Source organism: Ciona robusta, chromosome 1 (assembly GCF_009617815.1).
Source record: "Ciona robusta chromosome 1, ASM961781v2".
NCBI classification, from domain to species: Eukaryota; Metazoa; Chordata; class Ascidiacea; order Phlebobranchia; family Cionidae; genus Ciona; species Ciona robusta.
Genome location: NC_143235.1, coordinates 12,432,324 through 12,452,686, shown reverse-complemented (window position 1 = coordinate 12,452,686; position 20,363 = coordinate 12,432,324). Strand labels below are relative to the sequence as shown.

Genomic DNA, 20,363 nt, shown 5'->3' with positions numbered 1-20,363 from the left:
GAATCTCACAATGTACAGTCCGGAGCGTTTTAACCAATGTACGTTCCATTGGTTTTAACTTAATGATGAAATATATTTAAAAATCCCTAGATCACGTGTTTGTTCCGCCTGGTGCGTTTCTCTACGACATAGATATCTACAAAATTTAAAGGAATCTGGATATTATAAAGCGATGAAAATATAAAAATGCAAACGCCTCTGATTTTGCGAAGGTATACGGTACCATGACTTTTAACATACAATCAAACACAAAGCTTTATTTTTGTGTGTGTTTTTGTATTTAGAAATGCGGTCGTATATATGATACCGACATACAAGTTCATTAGAATACGTCAATGCAAATACGCGCCTGCGCGTTTATATGAACGTAATCCCAATAAGCAACGTTTGAACAGTACATACAATAAAGAAAATAAATATTAAAACAAATAATATCTTGGCACGATAAATATCATAAAGTAGCGAGAAACTATAAACAAAGGGTTTACAAAGGCACAGGGAAATAGAATACTGCGTTATGTGTAAAGTGCGTAGAAAGACACAAAAAACGTAAGTCGGATGGGGAAAGATGGGACACCTTTTCATTCTATTTTCTTGTCCCGTTTGGTAGGAAACAAAAAAATCAATGAATTATAAAACCGTATCCTCACGACTCGCGTAGCGCGTTGTTAATTGTTTAAAACACGATCAGTATATTTTAAATATATTCTAAAGGTGTCCCGTCTCCCCCCAACCTACAATATACCATCAAAACATCTAAACCAAAGCTGTAAAAATCATGACGATGCTTGATAAAAGAACAAGAGAAACTTGAACTCCAGATTTTGAGGCTCCACCGCTTCCACCCCCATTTTCTGAGTTTTGAGACAGGCCGGTCATCAGTGTATTATCTTTACATCCTAACCACCATTCGTCCGCACGCCGTGGGTAAGGGTATTTAGTTGAACTTGCAACTTGAATTCGGTTGTCGTCAAATCTAAACCACAAAAAAGACGTTACTTTATCAAATGTTATGCCAAGCGTATTGTGGGGTGGGGAAAATGGGACACCTTTAGCTACTTTTATGTTTAACACAACGAATAAAACAGAAATGGAATTATACCAATAGTAAGGTGGGGGAAGGTGGGACACTTTTCATTCTATTTTTTGCCCTATTTGATAGTAAACGAAGAATATTCAAAGAAATATAAAGCCGTATCCTCACGACTCCCATAGATCGTTGTTAATTGTTTAAACCCGATCAGGATTTATTTTCGTAACTGTATTCAATAAGATAAAAAAACAAACTATTTTACGTATTTGATCATTACCTGTAATATTGCCCATTCTCAAAGAAATATGTCTTTCCATTCCATTGCATTGCTGAATCTATATGTTTGGGCAAGCCACGCCATACACTAAGTGGTTTCGGATATCCAGAATCAACCGTTCTTCTGCTTGGATTGTATCGCCAATACTGCTCACCTGTTAAAAATTTAATGTCAGAATAAATTAAACTAAATGCTGTTTTGACGTAATGGGTCTAAATTTACGAGGATAATTGGAAAATTGATAGTCTAAGTTTTCAAGACCTTATACACATTTGAAAAATGCTGTTTTAAATGAGTTGTATTGTATAGCAACCCATTAGCAACCCGGTAAAAAGGAATTTATATGGTTTAGTTATAGGCGCGCAAACGACTGTCGATTAAAAGAGAGAGAGAGAGAGAGAGAGAAATTATAGGAATGTTCTAAATGAATGCAATTTGTTTTATTGCTGGGTTGAAGCAATTGCCGTTAAATGTCTTGCCCAAAGACACATACGCCCACATTAATAGCAGCGATAAGCGTTGAGCCCGTAGGCTATTTAATATAATATAAGTAACATAATCTAAAATTAAACTGCCGAACTCGCACTGTTGTAAAACGTAAGTATAGCACTCTAGAGTAAGATGGGAAACCTTAAGCACAAAATATCTAAATATCCTGATTATATTTTAAACAATTAACAACGATCTATGAGTGTCGCGAGGAAACGGTTTTATAATTCTTTAAATGTTTTTTGTTTACTACCAAATGTGAGGTGAGGAGAAAATAAAATAAAAAGCGGTTCCATCTTCCCCACTCTACTATAGATTGTTTAGTTCTTACCTTTAATAAAGTATATCTTCCCGTTTCCGCTCCATTCAAAGGCAGCATCAATAAAAGAAGGAACGTTTCCATAACGTGATGAAATATGGGATGTCTGGATTCTTATCCCGTTACGAAATCTGTGCACTTTGTGGCCCTGAAGAAAAGTTCTTTTTAAATATGGCGTAACAGAAAAATATGTCAGTGGATTTTTCTACAGCGGTATACAGTATAGTACAGTGAGGTAAGATGTCAGCAGGTGATATCCTGATTTCCTAATCGTGTTTTAAAAAATTTACAATACTCTTGTATAATTATACAACTATTCTTTGTTTATTACCAAATGTGACGATAAAAGAAATTGAAACATGGACCACTTAACCCCAAAACCATAAAGTGTACTTACTATATGGTTTATTTTAATACTTATTTTTATACTTCATAAACAGCCGCCTATTTCTCTTTATACAAGATAGTTTTCTGGCACAGTTCTAATACATACCTGGAAAATGTCTGTATTTCCGTTGTACGTCAGCGCAGCGTCTATTTTACCACTTATACCCCACACTGTACGGATACTAGCTGGGAATCCTTCGTCAACATTTTGGTCATTTAACCTCCAGAACATGTCTCCTTGGAAAGCGTAAGTACTACCGTTGCTGAGACGAGTGATGGCATCAAATCTGTAAAGACAAGATGGGTAAGAATCCGCAGACTTAACCATGAGCTATTAAATATGTATAGTGGGGTGGGGGGACGGGAATTCTTAGGTGTCTTGCCCAAGCACACATATGCCCACCATAATAGCAGCGACCGCAGCGTTGAACCCGAAGGCTTAATATATAAAATAAGTACCAAGATCTATAATTGAACTGCCGAACTCGCACTGTTGTAAAATGTAAGTATATTACTGTATAGTAGGGTGGGAGGAGCGGATACTTTAGCACATAATGTCCAATTACTCTTATCGTGTTTTGAACAATTAACAATGGTCTATATGCGAGTTATGAGGATACGGTTTTATAATTCTTTGAGTGTTCTTTGTTTACTACCAAATGAAGCGAGAAAACAGAATAATAGACCGTTGTTAATTGTTTAAAACACGATCAGAATATATTTGGATATTATGTGCTAAAGGTGTCCCGTTTTCCCCACTCTTCCATACATTCTTTCATTCATTTAATATAAATTACCTTCCGTTACAAGCACCGACAGGTGGAACTTTGGTGGTTGTTCTTCGTGTAGTTCTGGGAGTTGTGGTTCTTCTTGTTGTAGTAGGTACTGTCGGCTTTGGTGTAACTATGTCTGGTTTCACCATTGATTTGCCGTATAGTCTCTGAATAGCTGAAGTGGGGATAAAAATTATTAAAAATTTATGTTTGTTTTTTTTAGTTTTTTTAGGTGAATTATGTTGCTTGCTTTTTATGGTAGGTTGTAGTGAAATGATCCATTTCATTTTTTATCGATCAATTTGGTAGTAAACAAAGAATATTTAATGAAATTTACCCGTATATGCTCGTGACTCTAAAAGCACGTTGTCAATTGTTAAAAACACGATTGGAAAATATGGGATTTGGGAGCTAACTGTGTATACCTTACCCTACAGTACTATAAATTAAACCATTTTCTCAAATGCAATATATATATATATATATATATATATACCCTACCTTGAATGTCATCGCTATGAAGACCACTTGAACGCGGGTTATAAAATGGAGCCATTAATGCTTCTGAAACATCGCTGTGTGATAGACCAAGACTATGTCCGAACTCATGAGCCGCTACAATTCTCAGGTTAACTGAAAATTAATAAAAAATAGTTAGAAAAAGACACCTAATAGTTGAGTATAGGATACGCTATCGGTTATAAATGCAATTATATATTTTATAAGTTTTAGGCATTTCATATCACATTGTTATCACAGATTGTTAACACATACCATAAGTTTTATTTATCTTTTCTAAAACGATGGCGAAAACCTTCATAATAAAAAAACAAAGAGAAAAGAATCAGCAGCAAAACAACAGTTGTTAAAACACGATATGGATAAAAAATGTGGAAAAAGCTGATGAACCCAGTCTTGCCAATAACAGTTTACTTTTACCAAATAGTATACTAACAAATAGTTTGCTGGTTTACCTTTTCCTGAACCACTGCTTATGGACCATCTCTCTGCTTCATCAAAATGAGCGTTGCCTCCTGAGCCAGGAAAGTAAGCATGTGCTAAAGTTTGACCAGGGCCGTCAAACGGGTCGCCGTCTCCATGGGCACCAGCAGAAAACAAAATTTCAATATCAGCACGTTGACTTTTTGCTACTTTGCTGAATCTTAGGCTTGAGTTGTCTTCCCACCACTGTAAGATGAATGAATAAATGCATGAATGAATGAATGAATAAGTAGGTAAATGAATGAGTGAATAAATGGTTGAATGAATGAAAGAGAGAATTAATTAATAAATAAATGAAGGAATAAACGAATAAATGAATGAATGGGTTAATGAATAAAAACGAACGAATGAATAAAGAATCGAATAAACGACTGAATGAATGTAACTTATTTATCCTTTTTGTGACAGGCCAGCAACAGTCGTTATAACACGGGTGTTTTGTTTCACACACCTCGTGCAGGTTTGTATCGTGAGTGAATATTTTCCGATATTGTATTGCTGACAATTTGGACAACCAATTTAAGGAATTGCTGGGTTGTAGCAATTGTCGTTAAGTGTCTTGCCTTGATGTTACACACAACGTTAAAACCTCGTTAACTCCAAGGAAATTAAGTGAAACCGTTAAAATTTAACGCAAAGACTATATTTAGAATACCCTCTCTTCAATACTTCCGCGTCCCTTTGTTGAAAACGGGTTATTACGCATTTAAGACCACGGCAGTTGCAAAAGTAATTACTAACAGTTACTTGTAGCGCCAGACCCTGTTGTCCCGTTTATGTGACAAATTTTATAAACAAAATCTTTTTCGTTTTTGATATCAAATAAAAATAGCACCAATATAAAAGGTTGGGGCAATATGGTTAATATTTTTATTGTATTTATCGCCCTATTCGTAAGTATATTTACAGATTTATATAACTGTATTTCAACTCCAAAAATACATTGTTTATTGTAAACAACACGTTTAGAAAACATGTTATGTGTATAAATAAACAGAACCCATCTTACCCCCCAAGACTTTATATAGTAAGTTGGGGTAAGATGGGACACCTTTTTATTCTATTTTCTTGTCGCACTTGGTAGTAAACAAAGAACATTCAAAGAATTATAAAACCGTATCCTTATGACTCCCATAGACCGTTAGATATTTGGATATTACGTGCTAAAGATGTTCCATCCCACCCCACAGTATACACATGCATTTATGACTTACTTGAAACGCAGCCCGGATTTCAGTTTCGACTTGCGAGGCAGGTAAGTCAGGGGAATGGTTGATAAACTTGTATGTTAGATGTTTATGATCCCACTTGCTTCCCTGAAGGGCATATCGCTTCTTTCGTTTGGCATTGTCAGTTCCTAAATGAAAAGTAGTTCGTTAAAAAAATATAAAAATTTCGTCAAAAAATAAAAATTTTGGTAAAAAATAAAAATTTTAACCACTGTGCCCCAGCGCAAACACACAATTCCAAAATTTCAAAAATCAAAAACAAACCTGCAATGTCTGGGTTTCCGCATCGTTTTTCGCCCATTTTTCTCAAAGTGGACTCGTCTAATTCACCAGTTATTGGGAGATCAGCGAATCTTTGAAATGAACGAATAGAATCCTCAAGGGAGGACAGCGTCATTAAGTCCCCAGACATATGGTTGCTTTCTGGGGCGTGCCCGAACTTCATCAAGTAAGTCTGTACAAACATATAAAGTTAAAGTTACTGTAATATGGGTTTATTTTACGCACAAACAATCGAGTTTGGTTCAAACGGTACTGAAGAAATGCCTGCGAAAGTTTAATTTGATATACAGTACGATTGGGAAGATGGGACACCTTTACCTTTATAATATCTAAACTTTCTGATCGTGTTTTAAACAATTACCAACGGTCTATGGAAGTCGTGGAGATACAGTTTTATAATCATTCGAATGACCTTTGTTTACTACCAAATGGAATGAAAAAATGACCCATATTTCCCCACCCTACTATACAAAATATGAACTTAAATTCACTATATTATGGTTTATTTTGCACATATGGAAAGCAGAGTTTAGGGGGCGATTTATTACAGCAATTTATACATGGCTGTAAAAATACCTTTCAAACGTGTCAAGGTCAGTCGATTTATAGCATGTTGTATAGTTTTAAGGCTACTAGGTTATAAAAATATTTTAGTCGATAAAATAATACACTTACCACTGCTTGTGACTGAGAAACAGCAGCAGAAATTGCGCTACCAAGTATTGAAATAAAAGAAACAAAAAATAAAACTCGCATTTTGCTTAAAATACACTCAAACTAAAACCGATATGCTTCGTAATATATCTGAAACAATACAAAAAGCAAAATTAAACTATTGCGAGTAAAGAGTATTTTCATTCTATTTTATAGCTGTCTAATTTGACTGACAAAAGTGCGTCGATCTGACTAACTATGAACTGTACCCAATGGCCCTATTCCTTGAGCGGTCGACAGCGATCTGATTTCTCGTTCAGTTCGAGCAGGTATTTGTACCGCGCGTGTCGGGAGAAAAACCCGCCGCATGTGTGACGTCATAACAGCCGAGGTAACCACCGTGCGAAGTGCGTCACTTTGAAAATAAGACACGATGATAGGCATTTAAATCCGCCATCTTGGATTAGTGAATCCACGAAAACTAGAGGTTTAACACGCACCGTATTTGGATAATAAGTTATGAAATGATCCCATAGCATGACTTGGACTGGGGCTTTCCATGGTTTGCGCGGACTCTCTATTCTATTCAGCAGAAACGGTAATAACTATATTCAGCATAACTGGTAAACTCTGCGTAATCAGCATTGTTACACTCCGGAAGGTACACTGGCTTATCTGCATTAGATCATGCAAAGTTTACACCCAACAAGATTTCCATTTTAGAACTCGTAAGCCCTTTTGAAGAGGTTAAAAAGCCATGCAGTGACGTACAAGCTTAAAAATTCCACACTGTTTTAATATAGGATTAAACTACGTCAAGCAAAACTTTGTTATAATTTCATAGGGGTGATTTTAATGTTACGAATTTCTGTTTATAAAAATTAAATTTAAAAATTACGGATTACACTTGTTATACAGTCGTGTTTTACATGTTGTAATTGGTATGTACATGTTTTAGTCACAAGACAGAATGCTTCTTATCTTGAACATATACGTAGCCTCAATGGCACTTTCAATTTCTGCCTCGCTGCTACTGGATACAGCAAACATTAATAGGACCACTCCTTATGTGTGTAAACATGGGTAATGAAAAGCATCATTTAAAACACTTTATCGCCTACATGATTTATGTCATTACCGATTGACTGTAATTACTTTCGACGGTAGGAAAGGACCAGACAGGGAGAAAAAGGGTCGTTTCTCTTTACCTTGTATCGTGTGCTTTAACCAAATATGGTAAAGTCGTTTTCTCCACAGCTGGCCAATCCAGCAAATCACCGCATATGAAATAACTCACTTTCGGGAATCATAATTTTAAAACCGGTAACGTGGAAACACAAAAGGTTTTACGACTTTTATTTTAAATCACTTTCGTGACTAATTTTAACTTCTGCAATTAAGATCGTTGCTACACATAAAAGGAAATTTTCCTTTTTGCCAACTTCTGTGTTTAACATTGGTGTATTTACGCACGGCCAATGTAGCATGAAAGTTAGTTTGTGAATACCTAACAGCCTACTAAAGATAACTATATATTCTATATTTCTAGTAAGCCGTAGTGTAGCTTTTATGGTGGCTGCACTTCGTGCCTTTACTTATAATAGGGTGGGGGAAGATGGGGCACATTTTTATTCTATTTTCTCGTTCCATTTGACAGTAAAGAATAAACGTTCAAAGAATTATTAAATCGTCTCCTTACAACTCTCATCGACCGTTGTTAATTGTTTAAAACACGACCAGGATATTTTGGTACAATGTGCTAAAGGTGTGCCATCTTTCCCCACAGTTCTTTTTATACATTATAATATCATATGTAAACATTTCCGCATTACAACAAAGTCAGGATCTGGTGCTACGAAAACGTAACAGACAAAAATCGAGTCCAAGAAATTGCATAATATAGGGTATATAGTAGGGTGGGGGAAGATGGGACACCTTGTTTTATATTTTCTTGTCCCATTTTGTAGTAAACAAAAAGCATTCAAATAATTGTTAAACCGTATCCTCACGGCTTCCATACACCGCTGTTAATTGTTTAAAACACGATGAGGATATTATGTGCTAATGGTGTCCCATCTCCCCCTATACCCCACTATATATGGTTTGCCTAAATGACATTGTTTATGTTTTATTAAACAATTGGTTAGACTTGATTTTTGTCTGTTATATTTTCGTAGCACCAGATCCTTACTGTATTTCTTTATACAAAAATCGTTCAACTTTACGTTGAAAATTACCCAAATGCGATTTTTATAGCAATTTAGCGTAAAATTTAAAAAAGACAACTCATATACCCAATTGTTAATTTATTTCGAGGCTGCAATGATTAGAAATAACATAGTATAATAGGGTGGGTAAGATGGGACACATTTTCATTCTATTTCTCGTTCCATTTGATAGCAAACCATTAACTTTCAAAGAATTATCAAACCGTATCCTTAAGGCTCCAATAGACTGTTGTTAATTGTTTAAAACACAATCAGAATATTCGAATATGATGTGCTAAGGTGTCCCATTTTCCCCCACGCTACTATATGACCAACAACAAAACTTATACCTATTCCATTGTGTTTCTCCGCAAACAGACACCCAGTAAAATGAACAATTATAAACACCAGTCAAACTTATACCCAGCCGAAACCCATGAGAAAATCGAATGCATAACCACAGTTAAAACTTGAATAAATTGACAATGAAACTGCATTGGAAGTCCGAATCATTTCACAGAAGAAAAAAATTAAGATTATTTGAAACTAACTGATAAAAAACGCGTTTTAATACTTGAACTGTTTAACTAATAAATGATATTTAAGATACTGTAAATGGGATAGGAAATTAGTTTGCTGAAATGCCTACCACGCTTTGTCAGTTGCGTGTATCATGGTTGGTTTGGCGCTATGTAGTTGCTGACGATTTCGAATACGTTTTGTATGAAGAGGTTCACTTTGTTGGCTACGTTGGTGCAAAACTGAACAAAAGTGTCTTGAACCACTGCCAGACTGGCTTCACCGCTAGAAAAGCACAGTAAATAAAATGTTAATGTACTATTAAAAAATAATTACTACAAAGTTACAAACGGGTAATATACGGGGTAGCTCAGAAATTGAAAGTACTGTTAAAAAATAAACACTCACAAAGTTACATACGTGGTAACTCATAGGCGGGCATGAAGTAAATAAAATAGAACAGCCGTGTTACAACAACTGTCTGTGCCCGACCCATGAGAATAAAACAAGTTTCATTCAATTTTTTTTCTAAAAAACTTTTACGATTATAACTAATATATTCAAAAAGTAGGAAATTGAAAAAAAAACAAAATTTAGGAGAAAAGAGTAAAACACAATAAAAATGCTAACAGTACCAGAAAACAACATGAAACTTTACCAGTTTTTAATTAAAAGGGATTGTGTTCATTTGTTACTATCGGAAAGTTTGACATATGGTATGGTGGGGTAAGATGAATACCGTTGGGACATAATATCCCATACTTCCTAATCCGGTTTTTTACAATTAACAAAGCTCTTTTAGTCGATGAGATACGGGTAAAAAATCTTTAAATATTCTTTGTTTGCTACCAAATTAGACAACAAAAAAGAAAAAACTGAACAATCTGACCAAAACCTACTATATATTTTTATCACATCACGAATTTGAACCGCGTATGTAGCTTAACCTATACCGACAGTAATAGGATTTATTTTTCGCTAAAAATATGCGCGAGGCTGTATTTAAGCGGGATAATTGGACAATCACGGTTTTAGTACAAGCCTCGGTCTGTATTTACCTTATAACTTGAAGCACCCAGTGATAAAATTCGAACATGTAATCAGAAAAGGAAACCAAGTACGGCCAGCAGTATGTGATTAACTGGTCCAGATATAGCAGACAGATGCTTGCAGCGTTGCCCAACCATGAGGATAACTGAAAAAAATATGAAGAAACGCACCTACGTTTTATTTATATTTGATATGTCATACAATAAAACAAAATAAAAAAGTTACACCTAAAGTTACATATGTGGTTACTTGTAAACTGGCACGAGGTGCATGAAACAGGACAGCGGTGGTATTTAAAATGACAGTTGTTGCACGGCCATATTTTCTAACAGCGTTTTACTTTTAAAGTCGATAACACAATTCTCTAAATACTTGTTTGCTACCTAGTGTGTAGAGTTGGTGGTTATACCCATGATAAAAATAAATCATGAACCATCTCACCCCAACAATAGTCTCACTATAGCTAACCACACCCTACTATATAATAGGGTGGGGAAAGATGGGACACCTTTATCACATAATATCCAAATATCCTGATTATGTTTTAAACAATTAACAACAGTCTACGGGGGTCGTGGGGCTACGGTTTCATAATTCTTTGAATGTTGTTTGTTTACTATTAAATGAGACGAAGAAATAGGAAGAAAAGGCGTCCCATCCCTTCCCACCCTAATATATAAAACTGTCAACTTACCACAATCCAGCCATCATTGACTTTTAAACTTATCCAAAAAACTACAGGTTTTGCAACCTCAACTATCCATGACAAACAGAGTTTCCCCGTTTCTGTCAACTTTATTAAATAAGGTCCTAAAACAAGTTTGCTGTTTTCCCAGTAAATTGGTGCCTTGGTCTGCACAAACCTGTTGAAATTTGATAAAGTGTATTCTGGCATCATGGCTAAGTGGTTAGTGTCTGCCTGTAACCCAGAGGTAATGGGTTTAAGGCTCATCGTTGCTACTATTGTGGGCGTATGTGTCCTTGGGCAAGACACTTAACGACAATTGCTCCAACCTAGTGGTCACTAATGGGTTGTCCAAATTATCAGCCATACATTAAAAAGTTAACCCCCCCCAGGATAATTACCCACAAAGTAACATACATGCTAACTCCCAATTTTTTTGCTGCTAATTCCCTTCTCTTTGCTTTTAAAAAAATTATAGGGGTAATGGGCCAATCCTGGCCTAAATCCCAGAATCCACGCCAGGGGACCTCACCAACATAGAATAATGAATTATATCTTATATTACAGGAGATTAATAAAATTTTTGTCATGTTATGTAAAAGTCTAACTTACTTTTTCGCAACATCAAGGTAGACTTTAGTTTTTATCCAGGCTTGATGCGTACGGTCAAGCACGCCATTCTTCTTAAGAAAATGGTAAGTTTCTGATTTCTTCCAAGTGCCATGGGACTTAACATCGTAAAGAACGAACAAGCCGCATATAATGAGCATGGACAACAACAGGTAGAAATAAAAAGATTTTGTGCTTTGTTGGGCTGTTTGTCTCTGGTCCGTGAAATCGTCACACAAGGTCTGTCATTTAAAATTGTGGTGTCAATAAAATGAAATATGCCTTTGCATTAGATTAGCAGCAGTGCACAATGGTTATTGTGGCTTAGGGAAAAACATGTAACAGCAATTGCTTAAAGAGTTTTTTTTGTTGTTGTCACTCATACATGAAAATTTTGACCTACAAAGTTACAAACATAATAACTCGTAAGCTGGTATGAGGTGTATGAAACATAACACTTATGTTATTATGACTGTTATTGTTTGCCATGCAAAGGTAAACATTTCACTTCATTTCCACCCCTGTGATTCTTACATATTTAGAATTGCTAATTGCTATGATATAGTATTGTGGGGTAAGAGGAATACAGCTAGCACCAAAATCCGATATTTTATGATTGTATTTGAACAATTAACAATGCTCTTTCAGATTCACAGGGCTATAGTCATATAAATCTTCAAATATTATTGGTTTACTACCAAATAGGACGATAAAAGAAAAAGAAAGTGTTGCAAATTGCCCCCGTCTGCAGTCCCATCTTATCCTCTTTTTATAATATGGGATATTAGCCGAGAATAAATAAAAAATACAGTCTCATATTACCCCACCCTTGTCTCATCTTACCCCACCCTTTTATTTTGACCACATCATACGATTACATCACTAACCTCGCATATATTGCGAATAGTTGCAAACTCAGGTTTTGAAGTAAGCGAGTCAGACTTTGTGGCTGCTTCACTGTTTATGTTCCTGAAATAACGAACTGCGTCTTCGAACGGAACACGTGGCATCTCCGTTAAAACACCAGGACGTCTGTTGTGTAACTCAGTCAGCAGAAGTCTGTGAACACAGGGGGTTTGTACAGTTTAATGTGGTATTTTACATTGTTAAAATTGCTAACTAAAACATGGATAATTAAAACTTAACATAGATATTTAAAAAAAAATTATATATAATATTTATTTAAAAAATAATTATTATATGCAAGTGTTTATATCAATTTACCATTTACATTGTAAAAAAAAAAAAAAAAAAAAATTAAAACACAAATTATACAAAAAAAAAAAAAAAAATTATTTATATTTTTATGTTGTGCTAAAAGAATGATCATTCACAAAGTTATTCAGTAAACTTTAAAGCAGAACAAGGTCTATGAAACGCAATACCAGTGTTATAAGGACTGTTGTTGCCCTGCCACAAAAGGCCAAAACAAGTAACATTCATTTATTCATGCTGCTCGCTTTTGAGTTCCATATTTTTTACAACTTATTTTTTTCCACCCATTTTAGCAACTTTTTTTAACATAAAAAAAAATTAATATTACTTTGAACTGGGAAAGGAACTGCTATATTTTTCCCTCCATATTGTAAAACAATGTGCATCATCTCGTAAACACTCCATGCAGATCTCAACCATTTTACCCATGACAGCTTCATTCTGTTAACACAATATAAATCTTTTTTACCTTTAAAAGTATTAAATCGGGGTAATATGGAACGCCTTTCGCAGATAATATCTAAATACCTAGATCGTGTTTAAAAAAATTAATACTGCTATTTTAGAGTTCCGATTATAGGGTTATACAATTCTTTCAATGTTTTTTGTTATTTAAGTTTTGTCTTAAAATCAAAATTACTGTTTCCGTTAAATGCCAATAACTGTTTAAATCTGCAAAATGACAGAATTTTTTCTGACTGCATGCTTATTACTAACATTAACAGATAATCAAAGTTAAATTAACAGATAATCAAAGTTAAAGAGACATAGCAAGGAAAAAATACCATTTAAATTGTATATGGATAGAGATGCTCAAATGTGATCTTAAGGTACCATCATAGTTTCAAAAAACGAAGCTGGATTTGCGACACACATCATTTTCAGAAACTGTTTCATTAATTGAAATTTGATGGTACCTTTAGATCACATTTGAGCATCTCTATCAATATACAATTTTCCATTTTACGTCAGTATGCCCCTTTAATTTTAGTTATCTGTTATTAAATAGTAATCAGCATGAAATAAAATATTCTCTCATTTTGCAGGTTTTATACACAAATTTTAATATTGCATTGCCCCTTTAACAGTATTTATTTCTAACTAATCACAACTTCTATTGTGTAAAACCTATACCACAGCCATAGACCCATAACACTACTATAGAAAGTGTACCATTGTTTACATACCACGTGTGACATGGTGAGGAAATGGTTGAAAAATTGTCGTTTCATGGCGTTGTTGTGAATTATGAGTTGGCGAAAAGGTGGAAATACTTCAGCTATACGATCTTTTATTCTGTGGAATATAAATGTTGAGATTAAAATTAAACAATTCTAAACGAATCTAGCTTGTTTGATCCTAGCATGGCCAGAAAACGGTAGGTGTTAAGGGTGTTCTGTTTTATACACCTTGTCACGTTTTTACAAGTGAGAATGGATTCTTAGTTGGAATTAACTATCGAAGGCGTCTTGAAGCTGGTCCCATTAATTCACCGTAGCTAAAACGTTGTGCCTGTTTCTCGTATTCCCAACAACACGAAACTTGGGCAGCACTCAACGAATTTAGTTCACTCTCGAATCTCATGTATCTTATTTATTCATTCTCTTATTCCTTCTCTTTGTCTCTTATCTACTACGAATCACAACACGCTTACACACGCAGCAGCCACACGGCGCAAAAACATACAAACAAAGAAAGAGCGGGAACTGCAGCGTCTGGATACGTAACAGCAGGAATGTTTCGTTTAGCCCCAGACCTTGCAGTTACGTTCCAAGACTTCCCCGATACGTAATTATCGTTCCAGATAAATCTATAGAACGGCCCAAAAACCAACGCGCACGAAATATACAGATAATAAAACATATAATACAATGGCAGCATAAGTTTGTGACACACCTCATGCCAGCCAAAGAGTTACCAAGTATGTCACTTTGTAGGGTATTTTTTTATTAAATATATTGTTAACTTCGCTGCATATCTAAATAGTCGATATAAAGAACATTAACTCTAAATGAGTCTTAAAATGGTCATTTACATACAAAAAGCTATAGTGGCATAAAATACTAACTCATCCAGATAGTATTGCATATTAGGTGCAAATGTACAATGTTATATATATATATATATGGATTAATGGGTATATAATAACAGCAGAGCAAATGACTGCATCATCACATGAACTAAATGTACAGTATCAGCAATTGTTTTACTTCTATAAAAGGTTTCATTTACAAATGTGGATATATAATAGTTAAGAGTGGAGTATGAGTAATATAGTAGGGTGGGGAGAGACGGGACACTTAGCACATAATATCCAAATATCCTGATCGTGTTTTAAACAATTAACAACGGTCTGTGGGAGTCATGAGGATACGGTTTTATAATTCTTTGAATGTTCTTTGTTTACTACCAAATAGGACAAGAAAATAGAATGAAAAGGTGTCCCATCTCCAACACCTTACTAAATTTTAATACGTTCAAGATTTTGGTGAAAATTTGTGGTGTGATAAAGTTCTTGTTTTTTCATATTATATTGTTGTAGAAAATAATTTAAAAAAAGGTGACGCATCTTCTCCAACCCTACTCTATGTTCAAGATATTGGTGTAAATTTGTGGTATAACTATTCTATTACTCGTTTGTTTTTAGTAGGATTAAAAATATTTTGAAATGAACTTACTGAGAATTTCCAGTTGCGTAACGAGTTATTTCAACAAATTGTTCAGGATTTAAACAACCGGAAAGACTTTGGGCAGGATTTTGTTTGGTTTTCTTCACAATTCTTTCAACGTAGTACATTGCGTAGGGCGCAAGCTTCTTTTTTTCAAGGTTTGGTAAAAGCAGTTGCAGCCAAACTGAGAAAATAAGTGAATTTAGAAGTTATATTGTGCATATGGTGCTTTTCAAATGTGTTATTTTCGGGGAATTTTACGGGAAAATAAAAGAAAAATTTTATTCTGCTGCACTTTACCCCAAAATAGTGAAAATGATTTAGCTTTTATTTGATTATCTAACTCTGTTTAAAAGTGAGATTTTTATCTCAATGGTAAAAACCACACTAAGGTATGATATAACATAGCAACTAAATGAGCATACCAACACAATTTGTGTACCTTACAGCACAGACGTCATGTATTACCATGACATCTTATTATAAGTAACTGTAATAAATTCTGTCAGTCTAACCCTGATCTGGTGCTCACAGAGTAGGATTATTTTTGTTGGGTTGTGTAAAGAAATACAGTCAGGGCTACCAAATCCCTAACAGGCAAAAAGGTCCAAAAAATCAAAATATAAGTGTTTAGTTTAGTTTCATTTTTGTTTACCTTTCATTCCACATCTCATGTCCTTCAAGCCAACTTGTCCCAATGCCCAAACCAAAGCAAGGCACCTAAAAAGCATAAAAACTTCTTATAGATAATTTAACAGTTTTAAAACATATATTTTGGGTGAAGAGCCATGGTTTTTAATTGAGGCTGTTTCCCACATCTTTTATCTATGGCGTGTTTTAACGACTGTCGTTTTGCTGTTGATTCCCAAACTGTTATTAGAAACTGTTATTTCTTTTGATTAGAACTTTAAAATAAAATGTTGTTTATATTTTTACATTGTACTGTTTGTAGAGTGTAACGGTTAGGTCTTTAATTCAAAACAACATTTTTTTCTGTTTTATCCATAAGCGTGTTTTAACAACTGTTGATTTACCATTACCACACAAGAATTTAAATTTTTGTAAACTTTCCTGTTCTTGGTAATCGTGACCGAAGAGACAAAATTTCATTGAAATAACATTCAAAAGTCAAAAGTTTAAAGTCTAAACACTAACCTTTGCATTTCGCTGGCTGAGGTTTTTAGCTTCTCAACTTGAATGTCCAGATCATCACTGCACAGAGCAGGGTGTGTATGAGCAATTGCTTGTAAGCAGATCTTGTAACCCCACATCTGGTTTTCTGTTAAAATGAAACCGTTTAGCTTTAATCAATGTTTCGCATATTGGTCTATTTTTACAAACACCCAGCACCCATGGTATACCAGCCAAACTTTCGGTGGCAGGGTAGACAGGTGTATCTTGGAATTTTCTGCACCACATTAGTTAGTAAATATTGGAGTCAAAATGGACAGTAATAAGTTGTCTAAATTGTCATGCATACAATATCCTCAAAACAAAAAAAAGTAATAGACGGGTATCGGGATTGTATCTTTTGTAAGCAGCCGCAAGGTGTATGCAAAGGAACACTTGCGTTATAATGACTGTCATTTTCAGACTACACGAGGATAAAGCAAATTACATTTGATTTAACCATTAAAAATTCCAACCTGTTTTATGGAAACCTACACATTTAACTATCCATGTTCAGCTTTTATTTTAACAAGTTTACCACATTTGCAAAACTTACCATAAGATAAAGATTAAAGTCAAACTCATAGTACATCATTACAGTTCAACTATCATATATATGTGCATATGCAGAAGAAGTATGAAACTATCAAACTTATAAACAAATCATGATTATCATGGGCACTAAACTTTTTAAAATGCAGGTGACAAATTTGGTTCCATTGTTTACTGATTAATGCAATGAAAAAAGTTCCGAGGTAGGCCTGTCTGTGTGTTTATTTGATTAATGGGCACATAGGTATGAATACAATTATTATTCATGTATGCAGTGGCGCAGAGTTTTTTTTGGTGGTCATGACCCCCTTTCTCTTTTAAAAAAGGAAAAGAAAATAATATTGTTTTTTTTCAAACTACTTCTTATTTCTTTATGTCTGTGCCACTGCATGTATGGTATTCTACAATAAAACACTTTACTTACTGCGTGCAATACATTCTAGCATTTTAGTTAGACAGTATTGGAATATAAGAGGCACCACTTTCTCACTGACTTCTTTACCAAAAACTCGGATAAGAGTCTGATGGGTGGCCTGGAAATTTAGAAAAAGTCATTATTATTAATAGATGCATAAACTTACTGTATCCTTGCGTGGCCGGAAAAACGACAGTTATAACACAGGTGTTATGTTTCATACACCTTGTGCCAGCTTACGAGTTACCATGTATGTTATTTGTGGGTGGTTATTTTTGGGACTTTTTTCTTTATGTATGGCTTATAATTTGGACAACCCATTAGTGACCACTGGGTTGGAGTAATTGCAGTTAAAAGATAAGCCTTGAACCCATTACCTCTGGGTTAGAAGCAGGCCTGCTAACCACTTTCCAACGGCGCCGGACAAAATGTGATATCATATAAATATAATGTAACACTAATTTTCATTTATCTGTTTAAATACAGAAAGAAGATTAAATAAATAAAAACAACGAAGGGAAAAGGGGTTAGCAGCATTCTCAACAGGCGTTAAAAGCAGGGGTAAAAACTACTAGAGGTAAAAATGACAATTAAAAGCGTGTGAAAAAAAAACCCTAATACAGTAAAAGCAACAGATTTTTTTACTTACACTAGATGCTTTGCAAATAGGGTAGTCGAATTCTTGTTTAGTTAGGTCTGTATTATCTTCAGGACATGTAATGTTTATGTTAAGATATGAGGCAATGTCTTTCAGCCAAACCTGTGAATAAATATCATCATGTTACTGGACCAGTGTTTACAGTTTATTTATATTTTTTTTAAAGTAAAAATTTGGGGGTCGTTGCTAAAATATAGTTATGTTATGTTTCTGGTTGTCAAACATAGGGAACCTCATTGATTAATGCGGTGTTTGCAATATACTTTGACTCCGTTTGTTTGTATAGACACAGATGCCTTTACAAACAGGTTGAGGGTTGATTTAGGGTTTAAACCTGGGGAAATAAAACATATGATCTTAGCCTTTTATCAAAGCCCACAATGTTCCAGTTTCAATCATTTAAAACACCATTGAAACATTTTACACACTAATAAACCATTTAAAAACCATTATTGTTATACCCACAAAGCTAAATCTGCCGAAATATTACGGTTCTGCACACTTACCATTTCGTTGTTTGGAAATTGTTCTTTTAAACTTGCCAGCTTGTCATCAATGAGAAACAACTCTTCCTAATAAATAAGACACATGATTATGAATAAATAAAACTTGCTTTATCCTTAAAAAGACCATAAAATGAAAGTCCTTATAACACGGATGTTCTGTTTCGTACACCTTGTGCCTTCTAACGAGATACCACGCATGTTACTTGGTGGGTGACAATTTTGATTTTTTTTAGATTGTTTTATAGTTATTCTATGGCCAACAATTTTAGACAACCCATTAGTAACCACTGGGTTGGAGCAATTGCCTTTAAGGGTCTTGCCCAAAGACGCATACGCCCACAATGGTAGCCACAAAGAGCCTTGAACCCATAACCTTTACTTTAGAGGCACGTGAGCACAATAAAGCTAATGTACAGTTATAATATTCAGACATACATCTTTAAAGGCATCTTCAATTGACTGGTATTTAAACTTATTTTCTATTTGGGGCTTTTTTTGGCGTTTTCCTGCTTGCTTGCCTGGTGATTTCGGAGCTAAAGGCAAAATATATTATTATCAAATATATATATGTATTATAATATATATTATATTAGTAGGAGGGTGGGGAAGATGAAACAAGTTTTCATTCTATTTTCCCCTCCCATTTGGTAGTAAACAAAGAATGATTGAAGAATTAAAAATCGTTTCCTCACGACTCCCATAAACTGTTGTTAATTGTTTAAAACACTACTAGGAGCTAGGACATTATGTCTTAAATGTCTACCACTACCATCTTACCCTATAGTACTAATTTTCTCTACAATTAGAAAAAGTATTGTTTTTAAAAGACCAATGGGTGTGTGGAGTGGAGCAGTTGAACAATATTGCATGTTATTTTATTAAGCATAAAGATTTAATTCCATAAATACCATACATTCTGATCACGAAACCTTTTTGTTTTGTTCTTTTTTGATTTATCAATTTCATATAAACGCATTAATTTTTTACCTGAAACCTTATCAGATTTTGTTGGTTTTTTGTTTGAAACATCTTGGAATGCTCTTCCGTTAACTCCCTCGAACATTGGAGATTGGGTGACGGAATATGCTGGAAAAAATAATACAGTAACAAAGATGAAAAATAATAGTTAAAACAAATTACTTTATTAAATTGTGATTAAAAAATCTGCTGTTTTTTACTGTATTGAGGTTTTGCAGCCATGCTTTTTTTGACACTTTTGGTTTCACCCCAGCATGATCTTAACGATAGTTGAATTTAGACCCAGCATATCAAGGGCAAGTTAAGGCTTCTGTGGTGTTCTGTGTGATATATATATATATACATATATATATATATATATATAAATAAGTAAATATAATATACTATATTCGGGGTAATAGGCCAAAACCCGCCTAAATCCCAGGCCCTTGGCCAGGCCGCACACACAAAGATTAGAACAGCATATGAAAGAAAAATAAACTATTATTACTACATACGCAGTTGATCAGCTTTCGGCATACTCTTCGATAAAGCTTGTTTTTGAGCTCTTGTTTTAGCTTTAACATTTCCCACCACTTCCCATTTGTCCTCAGTTTTTGACATCTTGTTAGTTGAATATATGCTGGTACTAACACAATATGAGTTGAAACAGACTAACCAAAAATAAAAAAAACAGAAGTCCTAT

At 34.5% G+C, this 20,363-nt stretch overlaps 2 protein-coding genes across 2 annotated transcripts; both read right to left on the bottom strand.

Annotated features, from left to right (window-relative positions):
- Positions 1–255: 255 nt before the first annotated feature.
- Positions 256–7,400, bottom strand: LOC149743339 (matrix metalloproteinase-24-like). The gene is made up of 10 exons (XM_089879353.1): positions 6,467–7,400; positions 5,774–5,963; positions 5,495–5,637; positions 4,253–4,466; positions 3,780–3,911; positions 3,303–3,453; positions 2,612–2,792; positions 2,131–2,266; positions 1,311–1,464; positions 256–976 (listed from the first exon to the last, which is right to left on the bottom strand). The coding sequence occupies exons 1-10, from the start codon at positions 6,545–6,547 to the stop codon at positions 757–759; spliced, it is 1,602 nt and encodes a 533-aa protein (XP_089735479.1). The 5' UTR covers positions 6,548–7,400; the 3' UTR covers positions 256–756.
- Positions 7,401–8,736: 1,336 nt separating this feature from the next.
- Positions 8,737–20,333, bottom strand: LOC149743338 (transmembrane protein 214-B-like). The gene is made up of 16 exons (XM_089879337.1): positions 20,176–20,333; positions 19,688–19,786; positions 19,136–19,233; positions 18,701–18,766; positions 18,186–18,296; positions 17,546–17,654; positions 16,555–16,678; positions 16,055–16,119; positions 15,409–15,583; positions 13,918–14,026; positions 13,059–13,171; positions 12,403–12,574; positions 11,519–11,757; positions 10,916–11,084; positions 10,230–10,366; positions 8,737–9,456 (listed from the first exon to the last, which is right to left on the bottom strand). Exons 1-16 carry the CDS (start codon positions 20,279–20,281, stop codon positions 9,324–9,326), a joined length of 2,025 nt encoding a protein of 674 aa, XP_089735463.1. The 5' UTR covers positions 20,282–20,333; the 3' UTR covers positions 8,737–9,323.
- Between the last annotated feature and the right edge of the window lie 30 nt (positions 20,334–20,363).